Source organism: Protopterus annectens, chromosome 2.part0 (genome assembly GCF_019279795.1).
Source record: "Protopterus annectens isolate FY-2018-M chromosome 2.part0, PAN1.0, whole genome shotgun sequence".
In the NCBI taxonomy this organism is placed as follows: Eukaryota; Metazoa; Chordata; order Ceratodontiformes; family Protopteridae; genus Protopterus; species Protopterus annectens.
The window spans coordinates 27,591,273-27,608,947 of NC_056728.1; the positions used below are offsets into that span (position 1 = coordinate 27,591,273).

The 17,675-nt window shown below is 41.3% G+C and overlaps 1 protein-coding gene across 1 annotated transcript in view; it reads left to right on the forward strand.

Moving 5' to 3' along the window:
* Positions 1–17,675, forward strand: part of FTCD (formimidoyltransferase cyclodeaminase) — a 258,515-nt gene that overhangs the window by 139,215 nt on the left and 101,625 nt on the right. Inside the window, exons 10-11 of the mRNA XM_044060511.1 lie at positions 8,224–8,385; positions 17,061–17,104. Of these exons, the coding sequence (XP_043916446.1) occupies positions 8,224–8,385; positions 17,061–17,104 (206 nt within the window). The remainder of the gene's footprint in view (positions 1–8,223; positions 8,386–17,060; positions 17,105–17,675) is intronic.

Here is a 17,675-nt window from a genome sequence, read left to right on the forward strand (position 1 = left end):
TAATTATAGAATCAATCCTCCACAGCTTGATTTCTCATACCTGCAAGAATCGATCCGCATAGCTTTCTAAGCTTGACCACAAATTCAAGTAGCCTGCATTCGTGCCAGAATGCACACTTCTGGTTTATTGGCTCTTTTCCTGGGAACGGTCCAAGACTGCTAATTCTGCAGCTCGATCCCCTTCCAGTCCACCGCTTTCTGGAGAAGTAGCAGTCTGTTTCCTTCTTCCTGAGTCCAGACTAGTAAGGGTGCAGTCCAGATTCACTTTGTGTGGAGGTTTTGTAGGACTGTAACACTCTGGTTCACAGCTTGGGGGGGGCTGCAATCCTGTAGTCCGATATCGCGAGCCACCACTAAAGTGTAGAGGTGAAGTTGGGACCGCTTAAATATAGATTAGGAGGAGTTGGTAGGAGTTGGGAGAGGGTGGGGGGAGTGTAGTGCTCCTGAGCATGGTGAGGGGGAACAAAGTCGGTCCCATCTACTGAATCATCACTGTCAAATCCTTGTAAGCATTCACTATGGCATGAGATGAGTTTTCAAGAGTTAACTGTATGGATTGAACAGTGTAAAATAAAACCAGGGGGTAAATGAGAATTACCGGGAGCAGTACACAAGCCCAGGAAGAATAAGCAGAAATTTACATGTGTGGGCAAGTATTTAGTGTTGGCTGCAAGATGCTGCACTAAATGAAGAAAAGGAGGGAGTAGTCTGAAAATGAAAGCAAGGCAAAAAGTTTGCCCTCTTTCAGTAGGGGGAAAGGAACAAGCTATGTATTTTGTTATTTTAGACTACACAAAAACCCGTTAAAGTTCTTGCCCATTATGGGCTGGAGGTTCTATGGAGCCACCTTGTCTAGTACAGTGTTTGTACCATACAGCTACCTACCCTAGGTGAGTGTACTTGGACTGTTTCTGTAGAATCCTTCTAGATTACCTTTTTTAAGGTATTTTTATGCCAGTCTCCTACACATAATGCACAAGAATGTTGTGATGTAGTAAGGAGTTTAGGATGGCAAGAGGACTATTATTGGGTCACCACTGAATTGTACACTAATATTAACTTGAGGTGGGAGTTGGAGGCTGCTCATAATATGGGTGAGGGCCCTCACACTTGGTTTAAATGTAGGTTTGCATATTTACAAGTTTGATGATAATTTATTTGCAAAAGGGAACAGAGATGGGTACCCTATATGCACCTACTAGTGCAATCATTTATATGGGTTATTTTTAAAAGGAATTTGTGTGGCATTTTTTTTTGAAAAAAAAATGTTTAAATGTTGCTTTAACTTTTGTGTGCATGGGGGACCCATCACTAATTTATGGATATGTTAAATACCAAACATGGATTGAATTTTTGTTTCACAAATCTTTGATACAGTTTTTGGATGTAGAATTTTATGCAGATGAGAAGTTCATTTCAGACCATATGCAGTCATTTTTTTTTACATACGGACAGCATAAATCCTCCTTGTGTCGAGTCCTGTCCCTTTGGGTAATTTAAGTGTCTCCTAGAATAGTTCTGATAGATGTAGGGAGACCTTTACATGAGGTTAATGACTGGTTATAAGGGGCTACAAACAGATTTGTTGGCTTGGGCTAAAGAAAAACTTAATGTCAAGATGAAGGTTAAAAGTCTTTGTAAGGAATGTTGGGTTGAAGGGGAAGGGAGATGCTGATCAAGCAGATGGTGGAAGGGATATTTTTGTCAAAGTATTCCCCTTTCTCCTGTATATTGAAATGGGCAGTTTTGTATTTATGGCCTTTAGTTCATTTGGATGAGTCTGTAGGACACTTCCCATCTGAGTAAAACTTTCCTGTGGCAGGGTTTTGAACCTTAAGGAATTGTTGAATTTGAGTTTCCAGACCACTTTAGGAACCATTGGCTTCATTTTGTTGTGGTTATTGTAAAGTCTGTTGCAGTATCTGTAATCTTTCTGGGACTTTTAATGAGATACTTTTTTTTTCTATGGGGAGGTTTCATTGCTCTTGTAGTGTAGTTTATATTGACTGTGGGTGTAGTAACATTAGATGGTATGTAGGGCAAACTAAAAAGGCTGGATAAGGTGTGGATCTTGGAGCACTTGGGTGACATATGGAATAAAAACACAGAGTCCTGTGGCAGAGCATTTTCACACTGTGCATGCTGGGACTGATTGTAATTTGTGTCTTGGCACAACCAGTATTGTGTAAGGAGGGTGATTTTGGTAAAAAGCTTAAACTGGAGAGAATTCCTTTTGAACTATAGAACTCTTTTTATTCCCTAGGCGTCTTAATCTGGAAACTGATAAACATTAAATTTGTGCAGCAGGCTTCTGTGCATTTATTCTTTTAAAACGTTTACTTGTATAGTTTATGTAGTGATTTTTATATTGTATTAATGTTTACGCATCCTTCCTGAACTTCCACATTTGATTAATTGTTGTTTTGCAGGTAGCACTTTAAAGGTTAATTTTAATTGGTAGATTTATCCGTGGGGGGGGGGCAGGGTTGCATGTATAAAAGAATTGTGATAATGAGGTATCCACTGAAGGTGAATGGCCGAGGTACTGGATTGTTTCATTGGAATAAATTGTGAGAATGCTTCGCTTGGTGTTTTTTTCAAGCCACTGGTGTTTTAGTACATATTTAACCCAAGCATCTGTACAAATCTGTTTAATATGAATGATGTACGATTTGCAGCTAGCTGTGCTGACATATGTTGCACATCTACTGCCCTACTTCTCCTGGCATAGCTGGCAATACATCCCATCACAGCAACATCCTGAGGGTCATGCCAGAGCTTGAGCCTACTGGTTGTCAGACCAGGGATCTGCAAAAAAGCCTTAAATGAGTCATAGAAGACACTACCATGGACATGGAAGGCTCTGCATTGTCTGCAATGTCCTTTATTTCCTTATCTTTTTTTTTGAGCAACCTACTGATTCCAAGGCATGTGAAGAGGCAGATGGTGTTGGGTCTGAAGACTCCATGTGGGCTGCCAGGACTTTGGTCCTACACTTGAGTTTTGGAATGAAGCATAGCACACTTCTGACCATTAGAAATGTCATGCTGAGGCCTCAACCAACCAATTTGAATGAATGGGGATTTGCTTCCCACACTTTGAGCAGTTATTGGCCTTCTTGCTCATTGATTTTCACAGTGAGTACTTATCTGAAACTAGGTGTAGGAAACTCTGGGTGGGGGGGGGGGCAAGCAGACTAACTGTGAATGTTAGATTAACAGAGTAGCACATTAGACTGCATGGTTAGAAAGACCTGAAGATGCACTGGTGGATGCCTATTTTCTACCCTAATGTCTGGATGTCAGTTGGCTAGGGATGATGCAAAGTTTCTGGTAATCAGGCACTTGCAGGCTTTTGTATGGCTGGAAGATGCAATAATCTGTATTGCTGGAAGATGCAAGAATCTGTACTGCAGCATTGATTGCAAAGAACATGTATACTTCAACATACAGTTTGGCATGATGGGTTCACATGTCCCACATCTGGAACAAACATCCACCGTGTCAAGCAGAGTAGCACTTTTTTCCTTCATGTTAATCCAAGATAATTGGCTTGACAACCTTAGCCTTGAATGTTTCCTTGGCAGCCTTGAATGTTTCCTTGGCAGCCTTGAATGTTTCCTTGGCAGCCTTGAATGTTTCCTTGGCAGCCTTGAATGTTTCCTTGGCAGCCTTGAATGTTTCCTTGGCAGCCTTGAGGCTGGAGGAAACTGTCTAAGGAGAGATTGCAGTCAACCTATGTGCCCAGATTTCTTGCCACTGTTTGGGTATGTAAAATTGTTAATGTGGTAGTTTGCAGGTATGTCACCCTTGCTGAAGGGGATGATTTACTTTTTGGTGTTTATCTTGAGCACATGACTGGCACCAGTCCTTGGTTTGCATAAGGCCATCCTGAAGGGTGAGAATGTCAATAGGGGATTCTGTGATAAAAACCCAGCTTGTAGTTCTTTGCAAACTTTTAGCCACTCCTTTTGTTTTTGCCTGTACTTCTGAAAAGTTAGATCCAAACATTATGGGCCCCAGCACCAATCCCTTGGTCTTACACTGATTACTGGTCTGGAGGTGGATGAAGAGTCCCCTACTTTAACTGTGTTCTATTGGTGAGCCACTTAGTAACTCACCTTAACTATACACTGGCTTACATTTATTTCGGTAAGTTTATCAATGATGCCTGAGTGGGGAATGGTTGTTGAAGGCCTTCTGTAGGTTTAAATAGACAGTATGCACAGTTTTGCTTTCATCCAAGGCTTTGACTGTCTCCAAGTTCAGTAGGCATGATCTACCTTTGATAAAACCAAACTGGGATGGGTGGAGGTTGCCTATATCCTTGTTGAGGTCCATGATTCTCTCCATGGGCTTGCATATGAGGCTGGTCACACTTATTGGTCTGTAATTTACAGGGTCAGCAGAGGAACCTTCACAGTGGTAGTTTTCCACTCTGCAGGAACATACTCCTTGCTTAGACTATGGTTAAAGACTATGCAGAGGTGCTGCTAGCTCCTGCTTTAGGCAGTTTAGGATGCAGACAAGGATGCCTGGTCCCATAGATTTTTTTTTGCCTTTGAAAGGGTATTAAGGGCCTATTCCTTAGAAATTTCTGGGGAGGACTTGTGGGAGCAATGTATTGCGATACATTGGGCAGTGACATGGGGGAGAAGTTCTCACTGAACCTATCTGCCAGCAGGTTAGCAGTATCACCAGGTTCAGAGAATCGTGGACCTCCAAGAATATAGGCAACTTAACACTAGACCGATCCCAGTTTGGCTTTATCAAAGGGAGATCATGCCTACTGAACCTGGTGGACTTCAAGACGGTCACCAAAGCCATTTACAAGTTCAGTGCAAATCTGGGATTTACACTTTTAGTTGCGGACATAGCTAAATGTCTTGTAAGTTGCTCTTGGCTAGTGTGGCCATTTCAGATTTCTAGTAAGATTTGTATTTTTTCACTAGGTGTATCATTTGTTTATTTAGCCCAATAATGAGTCTTTTGAGTTTGGGGACAATCTTCTGCTTTTTAGACAGTTTTTCTCATTTCTATAGCCTGTTTATGGGAGAGGTCTACCAAACAGGCTTGCTCTTACATGAGGAACTTTATTTTATTCTATCATGTACGGCTGAGTCAGTGCAGCTGTTTATTCAAGGTGTTGGCAAGGATACCTATGCCAAGGTCTATTCCATCAATAGGGGTAGGGCTATGAAACTAATGCGCTATACTAGTAATATCTTGTAAGATTACAGTTGAAAAATTATTTTAGTTTAGTTCCATCTGGGGGAAGGTCTGACACTATTGTTACTTCTAGTGTCTCCATCTTGTGGTTGGATCTCACGAGATGGCTATACCCTTGGGGGGTGCAATGATTGATCATGTTCATGAGCACCAGATCCAGGATTTTTGAATTTCTAGTAAGGGTGTGTACTAACTGCTTCAGTTCACTGGAGTTTACAAAGTTCAAGAATCTCTGGGCAAGTAGTTTGTTACAGGTGTAGTTAGACCAATCTATTGCTAGGTAGTTGTCTTGCAAAATCGGGGTGTTTGGTATATTGAGAGAATCCAGGAGGCCCATGGAGGCATTGTGGGTGCCCTAGTGCACGGGGGGGTCCTATAACTGGCAATATGAAGTTCTGCCTACAGAGTTGTACATGTAGATTTTCAACTGACTCGTTAAACATATCAATCTGGAGGAGTATTTGTCTCTAAGATATACTCAGTTTGGATTTCCTGCTATCATCTGGTCTGAATGAGTATATGGCATTTTAATCCATTATAGCCAGGGTGCTCCCTGCAGCCTTAACCATGGTTTTGTAATAGCACAGATGTCTGCATCCTCCAAGGTGAGAGGAGCTTCCAACAAGTGTTTTAGGTATACTCCTAGCATTTAACATCTTGCCCTGATGACTTTTGAGGAAAATTTTACATTGGAAATTTTGTACTTGTGACATTGCCTACAAAGGGCCCTATGGGGGAGGCAAGAGCCTTTGCTAGAAGGTGAAAACCTAGGGGTGACAGGTGGAGACTCTGGTAAAGCATTGAAGTTGACCAACCAGCCACAGGAACTGGATTCCCTTAGAATGACAACAGAAGTTAATTGTTGAAGTCTGCCCCTCTCGCTTGTATTGCAGCATCCTGGGTGAGGATAGTATGCTGCTCAAGGCTAGGGACATACCTGCCTGGGACAACTATTGAAGAGCTCAGTCATGTCTCTCTTCATATAGTCCAGAGAGGTGCTTCTCAAGTCATTCACACTAACCTGTCCTATGACAATACTTGCTGCTGAGAGACTTTAGTGCACGTGTGATGTTCTGGATCCTGGCACCAGCCATGCAGCTAACCGTGACAGTCCTCTTATCCAACCTGGTGAGTAGCACATCAGTCTCTCTTGACTAGTATATTTGGTTTTGTTAGGCCTTAATGACTTGCCTAGTGAGACACGTACGTGTGTTTTTTGTGTACTGTTTAGCTGCATGTGAGCTGTGTGTTGTGCTTGGGAGAGGTCTCTGTATTGGGTAGGTTTTTGTATAGGACCTCTGCATATCTGGGGTTGGTTTCATGGTCTGAGTGGGTGTTGCTATGTGAGTTCTGATAACCTCCTTGGGGTTGGGTATACTAACTGGTGAGGGAGCATTGATTCTGTTTATGTAGATGCACCTCCTGCATGTTGAGTTTGAGTACCGTAAAAAGCGGATTGTCAGTGTATATGAGGCAATTGTTACATTGCTTCAGAATGCCTAATATGACCAGGTGGGCTGGAGAAATGGTGAACTGTCCTTCACTAGTACTAGGCAAGTGGTGTGGTTGGCAACTGGGATTGACCTGAAAAGCCTGATGGGGTTCTTGTGTGAGGGTGGTCCACTACTATAGATAAAAAGATCTAGAGAGTGTAGCCCAGAAGCTGTACTGATCTGTAGACTGAAAGTCACCTCAGACTACAGAGAAGGGAAAATGTACTGTTTCTGTACTTGGTAAACAGTAATTGGATCTGTGTGATGAGCAGGGCTGGGCATCGTGCAAAGGTGGGGCTTTTGAACTTACTGGTGGGTCAAATAACCAATCAAAAGCTCAGAACAGAGCCCTAGACCAAGCTTCAATGAATGGGTATCTAGCCACATGCCTGCTTCCACAAGGATGCAGAGGGCCCTCTTCAGAAAGTTTTCTGGGGATTGGTGCTCATTTCCAAAATGGAACTAGTTGCAGCAGAATCTGTGGCTAGTCTATGCTACAAAGTACAAGTGCCCAAAACACAGTAATAACTGCAGTCATTGAAAAATGGCAAAAATTGCAGTAAAACGCAGAAACTGGCAATAACTGTGATAAGAGCAGGTACAGAAATACAAGCAATAATAGTGTTATCTTTTGTTGTAAGCCTAGTTTCTATCAGATGCAGATAGCTGAGCAGAGTACTGGTCGCGGCAGGTCACCTACCTCGAGCAGAGTACTGGTTGCCTACCTCAGTGGAGGGGGCAATCCACAAAGTGTTCAAAAAGACTTGGAGAAGGGAGGTTGTGAAAGGAAATGGATGAAAGTGCAGTTTAGTCTGAGGTCCTGAGCCAGGCACAAGCTATCCAGCTGCAAGAATAACAAACTGACTTGTCTGTCATAAAATTTTAATGCCAAGGGATTTGGAAAAAATGTGGTATGAGCAGGTCTAAAATGTAGCTTAAATACAAATTGCTTTTGCTAATATAACCTGAGAAAATATTGCAGCCATAACAGTTCATTGACCTTTTTTGTAAAATTTGATTTTCAAAGAGTCACTTAAAACTCTTGAATGGTGTTCTGGAATGAGTCTGTTTTGGGAAATGTATTCAATTGTGATGGTCCTTTTTGATGTATGGTTTTACATTAAAGTTTTGACTCTACCTGCTGATTCAAAGTTTTTTTTAATTCCAATAACTTCCCTTAAAGCTGAGTTTACATGATCTGAAGGTTCTTGCCTACTAAATGAGGTTAGTTTTTGTCAGGAAATGGAAGTCTAAGAAGCCCAAAGCTGTGTATTGGCATACATGTGTAGCAGATTTTCAAGCCTATGCTGCATGTCTGTAGAACATCTGTCCTACATATCTTGTCAAGTTCCATGTCTTTGTTGCATCTTTTCACAAGGTCCATCTAGGTGTGGAGCAGTTCATGTATCATGAAAGTGTACAGTTTTGCAATTGCACACAACTAATACACATTTGCCTGCTGGTGGTATTTTAAAGAATTATAAACCTTCTCTTCTCTTTAGGGTGCAGCCCTGGGCTCCATGGTTGGTTTAATGACTTATGGTAAGAGGCAATTTGAGGAGCTGGATGGAAAAATGAGGAAGCTTATTCCTCCCTTCTATCACACAATGAAAGAGCTGATCAGCATGGTGGATGCAGATGCTAATGCCTTCAACAGCTACATGGTATGTATTTAGAAGATGCTAGTCTGAAGAAGTTATCAGCTACTGACATTTTGGAGCATGTTGGTGTGTTTATAGATCAATTGCTGTGCTTAATGTGCCCTGATCCACAGGAGGTGAGCTTAATGCATGGGTGTTTGCATTGGCCTGCTGCTTCTCCATCTTTAAATCTGTGAACCGGCCAAGAAACTTGTGTTGTCATCTGAGGCATCCGTAGTATCTGCTTAAACTGCATAATTGTAGAGGTTGAGAACCAGTTTGCTAGATAACTGGCAGCAGTATTATACCTTCATACTCTCCCTCTCCAGCTTGTAGTGCAGGGAGTGTTCAATACCCACAGCCGGCCTTAGGCATAGGTCAACTAGGCAACCGCCTAGGGCGCCACTCTAGTAGGGGCACTTTTTCAGTATTTATCTGGTGTAGGTAGACCACAATTGGGGCACCAAGTGGTGTGGTGGGGAGGTGCCATGGAGCCCTTTTGCCTAGGGCACCGGTTGACCTAAGGCCACTCCTGTCAATACCCTACTGTCCACTTTCTAAGTGGATTGTCAAATTGTGTCCAGTGCGTGAACTTTATTTCTACAAATAACCAGAGCTATGACTTTTTTTTTTCTACACTGTCATTCTTCCCCAAAGACTGGTTCTTTTTTAAAAAAAAAAAAAAAAAAAAAAAAAAGCTGGCAGCCATAGGGGGATTCCTTTTAACTACATGTATAGGCCAGTATTTTGCCTTGTTGAAGGTTGTGCGTTAGGGCTGGTAACTCAGCACGTAAAATCAACTGCCAATCATTAGCGGAACAGAGTTCCACTGTGGCGACCCCTAACCAGGAAAAGCCGAAAGACACAACATAGGCCAGTATTTATGCAGAGAAGACTTGTGAAAGGTTAACAAAAACAGCTTGAGATTGTTTGGAAGGGGTACACCGGGTAGAGCTGGGGCTAATGGGTATAATTTTTAGAAGGTGATGAGTTGAAGACCTTGAGCATGTGGCTTTATTTATACAAATGACTATTGAAACGAAACTGAAGAGCCTAGGAGCGTGGGGACACAAGCAAGGTTTTAACATGACTAGCCTAACCGAGTTAGACATATCGGAGGAGGAAAAATAGGAGTAGAACAAGTGTAGTTGAAGAGCTGGTGGGTCAGAATAACTGCCCCAACTTTGAAGCTGGTAGAAATGGTGGGGACCTACATTGTAAATAGGCTAAGAGACACTAGCTCCTGAGGCATAGTTCATGTGACATGATGGTGAACAGCATGGAATGAATATTAATTTCGTACATCTTATTAAAACCTCTAATCTTCAAAAGGAGTAATTAGGAAGTTGGATAATGTGATCTATGTAGGGAGTAGGTGGCACCAAAGATGGGATGTCCGGAGTGTGCCCCGAAAAATGTACACTACTCACCTGAGGCAGGTTTGCTAGCAGCAGTCTTTGGAATATAAATGCAACACACTCTAAATGTTTACTTTTCAGAGTCCATCTTAAGTGTGTTCTTTGTCGTATAGTGGACAAATTGAGGTAGGAACTGAACCCTACACCACTGAAATACCAGAGGTGCTGTTGTATGAAATCCCAAAGGCAGAAAGGGCAAACAGTGTTAGACCAGTTTCCTTGACTATAAGCATCAAGCTGTAAATTTTAACTGAAAGGTTTAACAAAAGTCACTGAAGGAAGCCTTGAAAAGAACAGTTCTCTGAACAGGCCAGATAAGATGAGTAACAGCCTTGAGCAAAGCTCCTTTGTTATGAAACAAAAATTCTGCTTAATTTGCTGCCTAAGTGTTAGGATGAGAAAGCAAAAGTTTAATCCTATTCCCAAGTGGAATTTCACAGGTTAAAATTTAGTGTTCAACTCTCCTCCCCTAGAAAGATGTCATCGGGAATCCACAATGCGATGCTATAAGAGTAAAATGCAATGTGTAACCTCCTTCGCCATTGGAAAGCTTACAGCAAAGAGCAGGGTGAAATGCTAAATCTTGTAATCCTCCTTCCCTCATGTGGTATCCATGCACTTCCTGGTTTATTGCCTTCGCCATCATTTGAAATGAGACACCACTGTAGGTCTTCCATTTTTATTAGCTTGAAACCATTTTTTTCTGTGGTTTGCCACTAAAACGTGGGACATCGAAAATGTAGTCCAAAGTAAGCAGAGTGCTAAGGCATTGAACTGAGGAGCAGCTGACAAATGTTAGGAACCACACCTTCCTACAGTGTAGAACACGTGCTAATTATAGTGCCACATGCCAGGACAAAGCTGGGCAGAATGCAGTTGTCTATAGCACAAACCTTTAACACTAATGATGGCTTTGATAAGATGAGGATGCTGCAGGAAGCATCTGAGGAGGTGTTAACACTTTCTGACGTCCATAGTCCTTCATTGTGGAGGGTTAGTGAGTAGCTGGCTTTACTAAAATCTACCGAGATGTATTTGACATGTCTTTGTACATGGAACTCGTGCATGTTTTTGTGCAAGTACTTTATCAGCATTAGATCTAGCACAAACCTTAGACACTACATTGGAAATGTGGGCATCATACCCTTATGGAAAAAAATATTCCAAGTGTCACTGGTCTTATTAACCATGCCTTGACATTTATTCACAGGGTCAGTACTAGAAGGAACCACATCCTGTGCCTCAACACAGCAGGCCGATGACTGTAGAAAGTCTGACGCTTCCACAACTGTCATACTTGTGACAAATCCTGAGAATAGTGACACACAATTGCAGTGTGTACTGAAGGGCCCATTACCCCACAGCATATAGATAACTCCAAAGGGAGTAACAGGCTCACATACTTGGCATAATGAGTAAATGACGTTACAACAGGGGCAGTACCGAATAGCTCAGCACCCGTTTCTTTTGTATAACCTAACTGCTTGAAGAAGCTACCCTTTTGGATGTTGCTGTACCCCTGGCACATGTGTACATAAAGGAGCAAAGTAAAGACCTATTTCACAGTGGGCTTGAGGGGCAAAGCCTTGATCCTCATGTATAGTATGGTTGCTTACATGGTGCCAATGTCTGCCTCCATGTGTTCACTAGTAAAGACTGAACAGCGACACAATGGGAACATAGCTGGAAGAGGGACTGGCTGCATTTGTTGTACATGAGTAGGCAGGACAAAAATGTTTATCTCAAAGTGCTGCAGACATTCATGTGGATTGCCTCAAGAAGGCAGTCAGGCCTCACCCAGACTTCATAACGTGGTAGAATCTTCTCTGCCAAGTTCTGACCCACAGCACTATTGGGACAATGTCAAGAAGTTTCCTTGCATCAAGTAGATCCAATCAATGCAGCAACTCTGTATCAAGCTTGCATGCCAACAGTTCAGCTTATGGGACCATCACCCACATTATCCTTTGGGGACATAATGTAGGACAACTTCCAATATGTGACATTTTGAACATTAACTTGGACAGTACTTCCCCAGAAATCACTCTGCAGACAGGTGCATTACTGCAGTTTTTTCTCATCTGCAAAACTGTAAATGGACAACAGCATCCCCCCTTCCTGCAAAACAAAAACTCAGACCAGCTTTATTTTTGAAAGGCAACTAACTATGTGAATGAAGATTCATACTTTAACAGTGCAGTGAAACAATCCCAGTATAGCCCTAAACATTTTTCATACAACCTGTTATCCTACACTTGTCTGTCAGTATAATTTTGCCAGTGAAACCTCAACCCTGTACAAATGATAAGTATGACATTTCTCCTTGATATAAGGAGAAAATTTGGGAGGGTGGCCTAATGGTTAAGGTGTTTGCCTTACAAAACACAAGGTACAGGGTTTAAATCTCACATGGGATGACTGGCTAGGCTTACAATGTTTCGAAAGGGCAGTTAGCCTAGTACTAGCCTATGAAAATGTCTGCACAGTTTGACTGCACTACTAATCATGTCACATACATTGCATTCATCAAGCATTCTGTGTAGAACATCTTGCATTGCATAGCAAATGACATGGCCCACAGTTGGACTAGAAGCCACTTTGCCTGTTAGCCTGTACTTCAGAGAAGTAGATACCAAATACAGAAGGTCTTTGGTTAATGAAGTTTGTAGATTACTGCAAACTCGGAGCCATAATCCAATCCTCTAACAATGTGGACATCCTACAAAAGGGCCTCACTGAGACAGATGCTTGGTGTCAAAGCCATGGCCTCAAGCTCAATGCCAAAAAGTGCATTGTCATCCCTTTTGGCAAAATCTGTGTACCCATAACTACCACATAGGTGGTAGTCTACCACCGAAAGTGTGATGAGACCTTGGGACACAGGTGGACAGTAGTCTCTCCTTTGATAATCACATCACCACAGTAGTCAGGAAATTCTACATGGCACATCTCATCACAAAAGGTTTCTCATCCAGGAAAAAGGTCATTGTTCCCCTCTGCTCATCACTCATTAGACCCATTATAGAGTAGAACACCCCTTTTGGTATGTACCTCAAGATGTCTACAACTGGAAAGGCAACAGAAATACCTCTGAGTATTACTGGCCTCAAACAGATGCCCTATGCAGACAGTCCGAACTCCAGATTTACTCTGTCACATATCACCTACTCAGAGGCGATCTCTGCCTACCATGCAAAGCAATGTCAAACCCAGAGCTGTTGGACATGCTCCACATAAAGAAATCCCAATCCCTTCCAAGCTACACACTCTAGGGACCTAAACCTTGTCACCGCAATAAACAGAACATGCTGCAGGGATGGATTCCTGTCTCAGACTTCCCATACTCTGGAACAAACTACCTGTCCTATATCAAACAAAGCTCCTCATTAGCACTCCAACAAAATTTTGATGATTGGATGGGAGATGGGAAATTCACCCCGGGGATCCCTTCTGTAGCTCTGCTAGACAGGGGCACAGGAAAATAATTTTCTTGGGTGGCAAAAGCCAGGGTACTATTTGGCTAGGCTTATATAGGCCCTAGGGCCAATAGCTTAGTACCTACCTATGGCATGAGGCTGCTAGGATTGCTGTCCTAAGGCTTGTAAGCTGGCCACTTTTGCTATCGATGCTGGTAAGAGAAATGAGAGGGAGCTGCATTTGGCTTTGGCCATTGAGTGCCAGAATGATGCATGATCATGTCCGAATGCATCCAGAAGTAAATGTGTTGTAAAAATAGAAGTCTGTGATATCCCTCGAAGCCTCAAAAACCCAGTATGCAACCTATACTGGGTCCAAAACAAACCAAGAAGACACTTTGCAGTGTGAAGGGTGTGATGTTCACTTCTTAAAATTGTTATCGACTTGGTTCACAAATTGAACTGTAAAATATAACAAATACGTGCTTATCCTTAGAGACTGAGATACCCAGACTGTCCCTGGTTCCTCTGCAAGGTCCCCATAGCAAGTATAGTGAAGAGTAGACCTACCTCTGCATCCACAGGAGTACGCAGGCCCCATATTCTCCCATTTCCTGTATGTGGTCCATACAAACCCGCCAAACCCATATATCTGTTCTAAGCCTGTCCAAGATTTCCTGCGCAAAGTTTAAGATGGGTTACACTTTGCCTATAGCCTCCTCTGGGCCAGTGAGTCCTGTTTGGTGCACTTGGTTTTGTTTGACTAAAATTAGCACATAAGAATGGGGAACTTTATGCTGGCAGTGAGAAAGCGTCTTCAGATTGCCAAGTGGAGGGAAGGCTCATATTTGTTTTTTTTTTATATAACCCTTGTGTGTACTGTGCGTTTGCACATCAGAGGGTTGCACAAATGTGGGAAGAGTACCTTATTTGCAGAAGATACATTTTTCACATACTACTCCTTCACATTTCATTACTGCCTCCTTTGCAAATGTTTCTCAGTTCCACACAACTGCTGTCTTTGAATTCCATCGAAGCTGTACTTCATAGCCAATACACATCCACTGTAATTTTTTAACGACTGAATACCACCCTAGAAGCATTTACCATCTGAAAAATTCCATTAAAGTATTAAATATAATTGAACTGTAGTGTGGAAAATATATTTACTTTTGAAAAGATTCTGAATAGTTTGACTACAGATATGTTTTTCTTCCTTGAAGGCTGGGAGTTGATGCTTTTTTCTTTTTGTGCAGTGACAGTTTATTTCTCTTGGTCAGGTTATTGTTTCAGAGAACAGTTTTGCTCCCTTCTGGGGATTTCTGCATTGAGCCAAGTTACTGCAGTTTCTAGAGTGTAGAAAGTTTTTTCTCCATTAGGAAGTCTAGCTGGATATAAAATGGGTTTGCTATTTTGTTTAAGCAATGTGATGAAAAAGTGGCAATTTCTTTCCCCTAATTTTGTTGCATAGCAGTTATTAAATAAGGTATTGCAATAGTCTAAATAGAACACTAGACCACTCTGTTTTAAACATTAGTTTTGTCAAAATAGACTGCCATATGAATTGATAGATGTCCATTGGGTTTAGTAACTTCACACCTAAGGACCTATGAACTCTTATCTCTAGGATAATGCTTCCTTTAAATTTTGACTTTGGAATCCAATGTGTAAGGAAGTTCCCCATAATTTTTTCTGTGTTAGGTATTCCAAAAAGTCTTATCCTCGAGCCATGTTAAATTTTGTTCAGACTAGTTGATTTGTTTTTCCTCTTAGTCTTCAGTCAGCTGTCTGGTTACCTTGCATTGAACTTAAGATCTTGGAGACTTTTGCGCAATTCTCTTGAAAGATGCTTTTTCCTGCATCTTTTTAACGTTGGGTCTGGTATTGAGGGCATGACTTGTTGCAGTTAGAATTGTCATTTTGTAGACTTTAAGTGTACTTCTAATACTGCATCTCTTCAGTCTCTGAAGTACTGAGGAAAGTCTTCAGAATCCTGTTAACATTGTTCTATTGCAGGTTTTGATAACAGTAGTTGAAAACCATATTTATATTCCATAGAACTTCAAATTTTTCAGACCCCCCCCCACATTAAAATGATCGAGCATGCACTTTTTCATTTAAAATATTTGTCTAACCTAGTTCAAGGTGGGTTTTGAGACTAAATGCAATAACCTAATGTATGATGGTGAGTAGGTTTGTTATAATATGAGAAGGGGCTGTTGCTTGTACTTAATAGTACTGTTGCAATGTCTTTGTTCACAATGATGTCCTTTATTTCTTTTCTAGAAGTGCTTCTCTAAACAGGTAGACTTTAAGCTCTCCTTGCTTTGCCTTGAGTAATAAATGATAGCTTGAGTTACTAGTCCTATGTACTGCTCAGCCTCCGTTTTTGACATAGTTCCTTATTTGGTAGTATTTTGTAGAGCATGTTCTACATGAAAAGTACAAGTTTAGTCTGTTGTAAAGGCAGCTTGTCCCAGGCTTAACTTCATTCCTCAATTTCTCAATTGCATGAAACCTCTGCTTATGCACAAAAAAATGATCACTCCAGTGATATCTAGTCTGAATTTCACTGGTACCTGTACACATGTATATTTTTGTAAACCAGCAAGCCCTCTGTATCCATTGTCCCTCTTGAGTCCCTATAACTCTGAAAATGAAAAAGTAAACCAGTACTTGCAATTTGTCTTGGCTGTCACAGTTGCACTAAGTTTTCAAAACAATTCTACAGTCTGTAGCAAGTGAACAACACTCAAACCAAATATCACACTTGAATAACCGAGCTTGAGAAGTAATATGTAAGGAATAGCCACTAGTACATGCCTGAACAGAGCCTGTCAAAGTATTGAACTTACTGAAAAATGATGTATTGCACATGGTTGCAAGTGCTTCAGCAAAAAATACTAGTGTAATGACAACTCAGTCTTCACAACATGCATGTACAATACCATCCTCTCTTGTCTGTGTTGCTGGATATTTGACAGTGGTCCAGATTCCAAAAGACTTGCTGTCGGTGTAAGTACCTTGGTGCAAGGCTGCCCTGATTCCAAAAAACTTTCACATAGTGTAAGTGACTTAGTCCGACTTGAGGCATATGTTTAATGTTGGCTTACTTCGCAGACCAGATTCCAAAAGACCTTCTCTTAGAGGAAGTGACTTTCTTTGGTGTATTACAGAGGAGTAGGTCACTTTAACGTTGAACAAGTCTTTAGAATCTGGTCTGTCTGACCCTGTTTCATACACTATCCTTACACCAGAGTGAGCTGCTTACATAGTCTTTTTGAAATTAAAGCATGCTTAGTGGAGTAAGTCACTTGCAAGTCTTAGAATTGGCTCATTGTCTGCTGACAAGTTTCTTGAAAGGTAGACTTACTTTAAAGCATAGTAATTATTCCTAACATTAACTTTCATAAATATCACATCTTTCAGATCAGAATGTACATACTTGTCAGTTTCTCTAAAGTCTAGATACATACCTGTGCAGATTGCATTTATACATTTTTACTCCTATTCCACATGCACATTGGTGTTTTTATATGAGCATGTTCTAGTGGTTAACCATTTTGTAATTCTTTAGCATAGACTCGCAGGGAAAGTTCTGAAGCCATTTATTGGCTTAGATTGGAATGTTGCACATAATTGGTGGCCACTGTACTATAGCTTGCAGTTACAGGTAGGTGCATGTCCTTGTGCAGATAATGTTTTGAAGTTGTTTTTCTGGTGTGTACTACTACCTTGAAATGGTCCAAGGGCTGCTGCAATATTTTAGTCCAGTCTTGTAAAGCTAGCCTAAGATGTGCTTGCTATGTAAGCAGATGTACAAGTATATCCAGCATACTTAAATGCATTTTTTTTATTAACCCAGGATGCCATGAAACTTCCAAAGAACACACCGGAGGAAAAAGAGAGGTACTTCAATGTTAATCATTTTGTTACAGATTAGTGAGGACATTAGGCCCCTTGCACAGAATTTCATATCTCTTGTGAAACAGCATTTTCATTATAATGTATCCATACTTAGAAGTTTCTTAAGTGTGTTTGTACAAGCATGAGTGGAAGATGGCTATCTAACCCTGCTGTTCATACTGAACCGTTTTACACATGAGCATGTGCTAGCTTTACTGGTACTGTCATTATGGATCACTTTAACAATAGTGTTTTCTGATTTCGATTCGTTTCCAATCTGAAAATGAGAGGGCGTTTTCTTTGAAACATGATTGGCATGTTGTACTAGGCTTTTGAAAGATCTTATCTACAAAAACACTTTTTGGACATTCTCTTGCCTAAACACCTTCATACACCTACCTGCCCATGGTAAAGAGCTCCTATGCTGAGGTTAGTATAGCACCCTCCAGATGAGGGTGTTGGTTATACTGGGATTACTTGCAGTTAGTATGATTTGGTCCTGGAGGTGCAGTTCGAGAGGCCACTTGCAAATAACCAGACAAGTAAATCCTTGGTGTTTACTACTGTTACACAA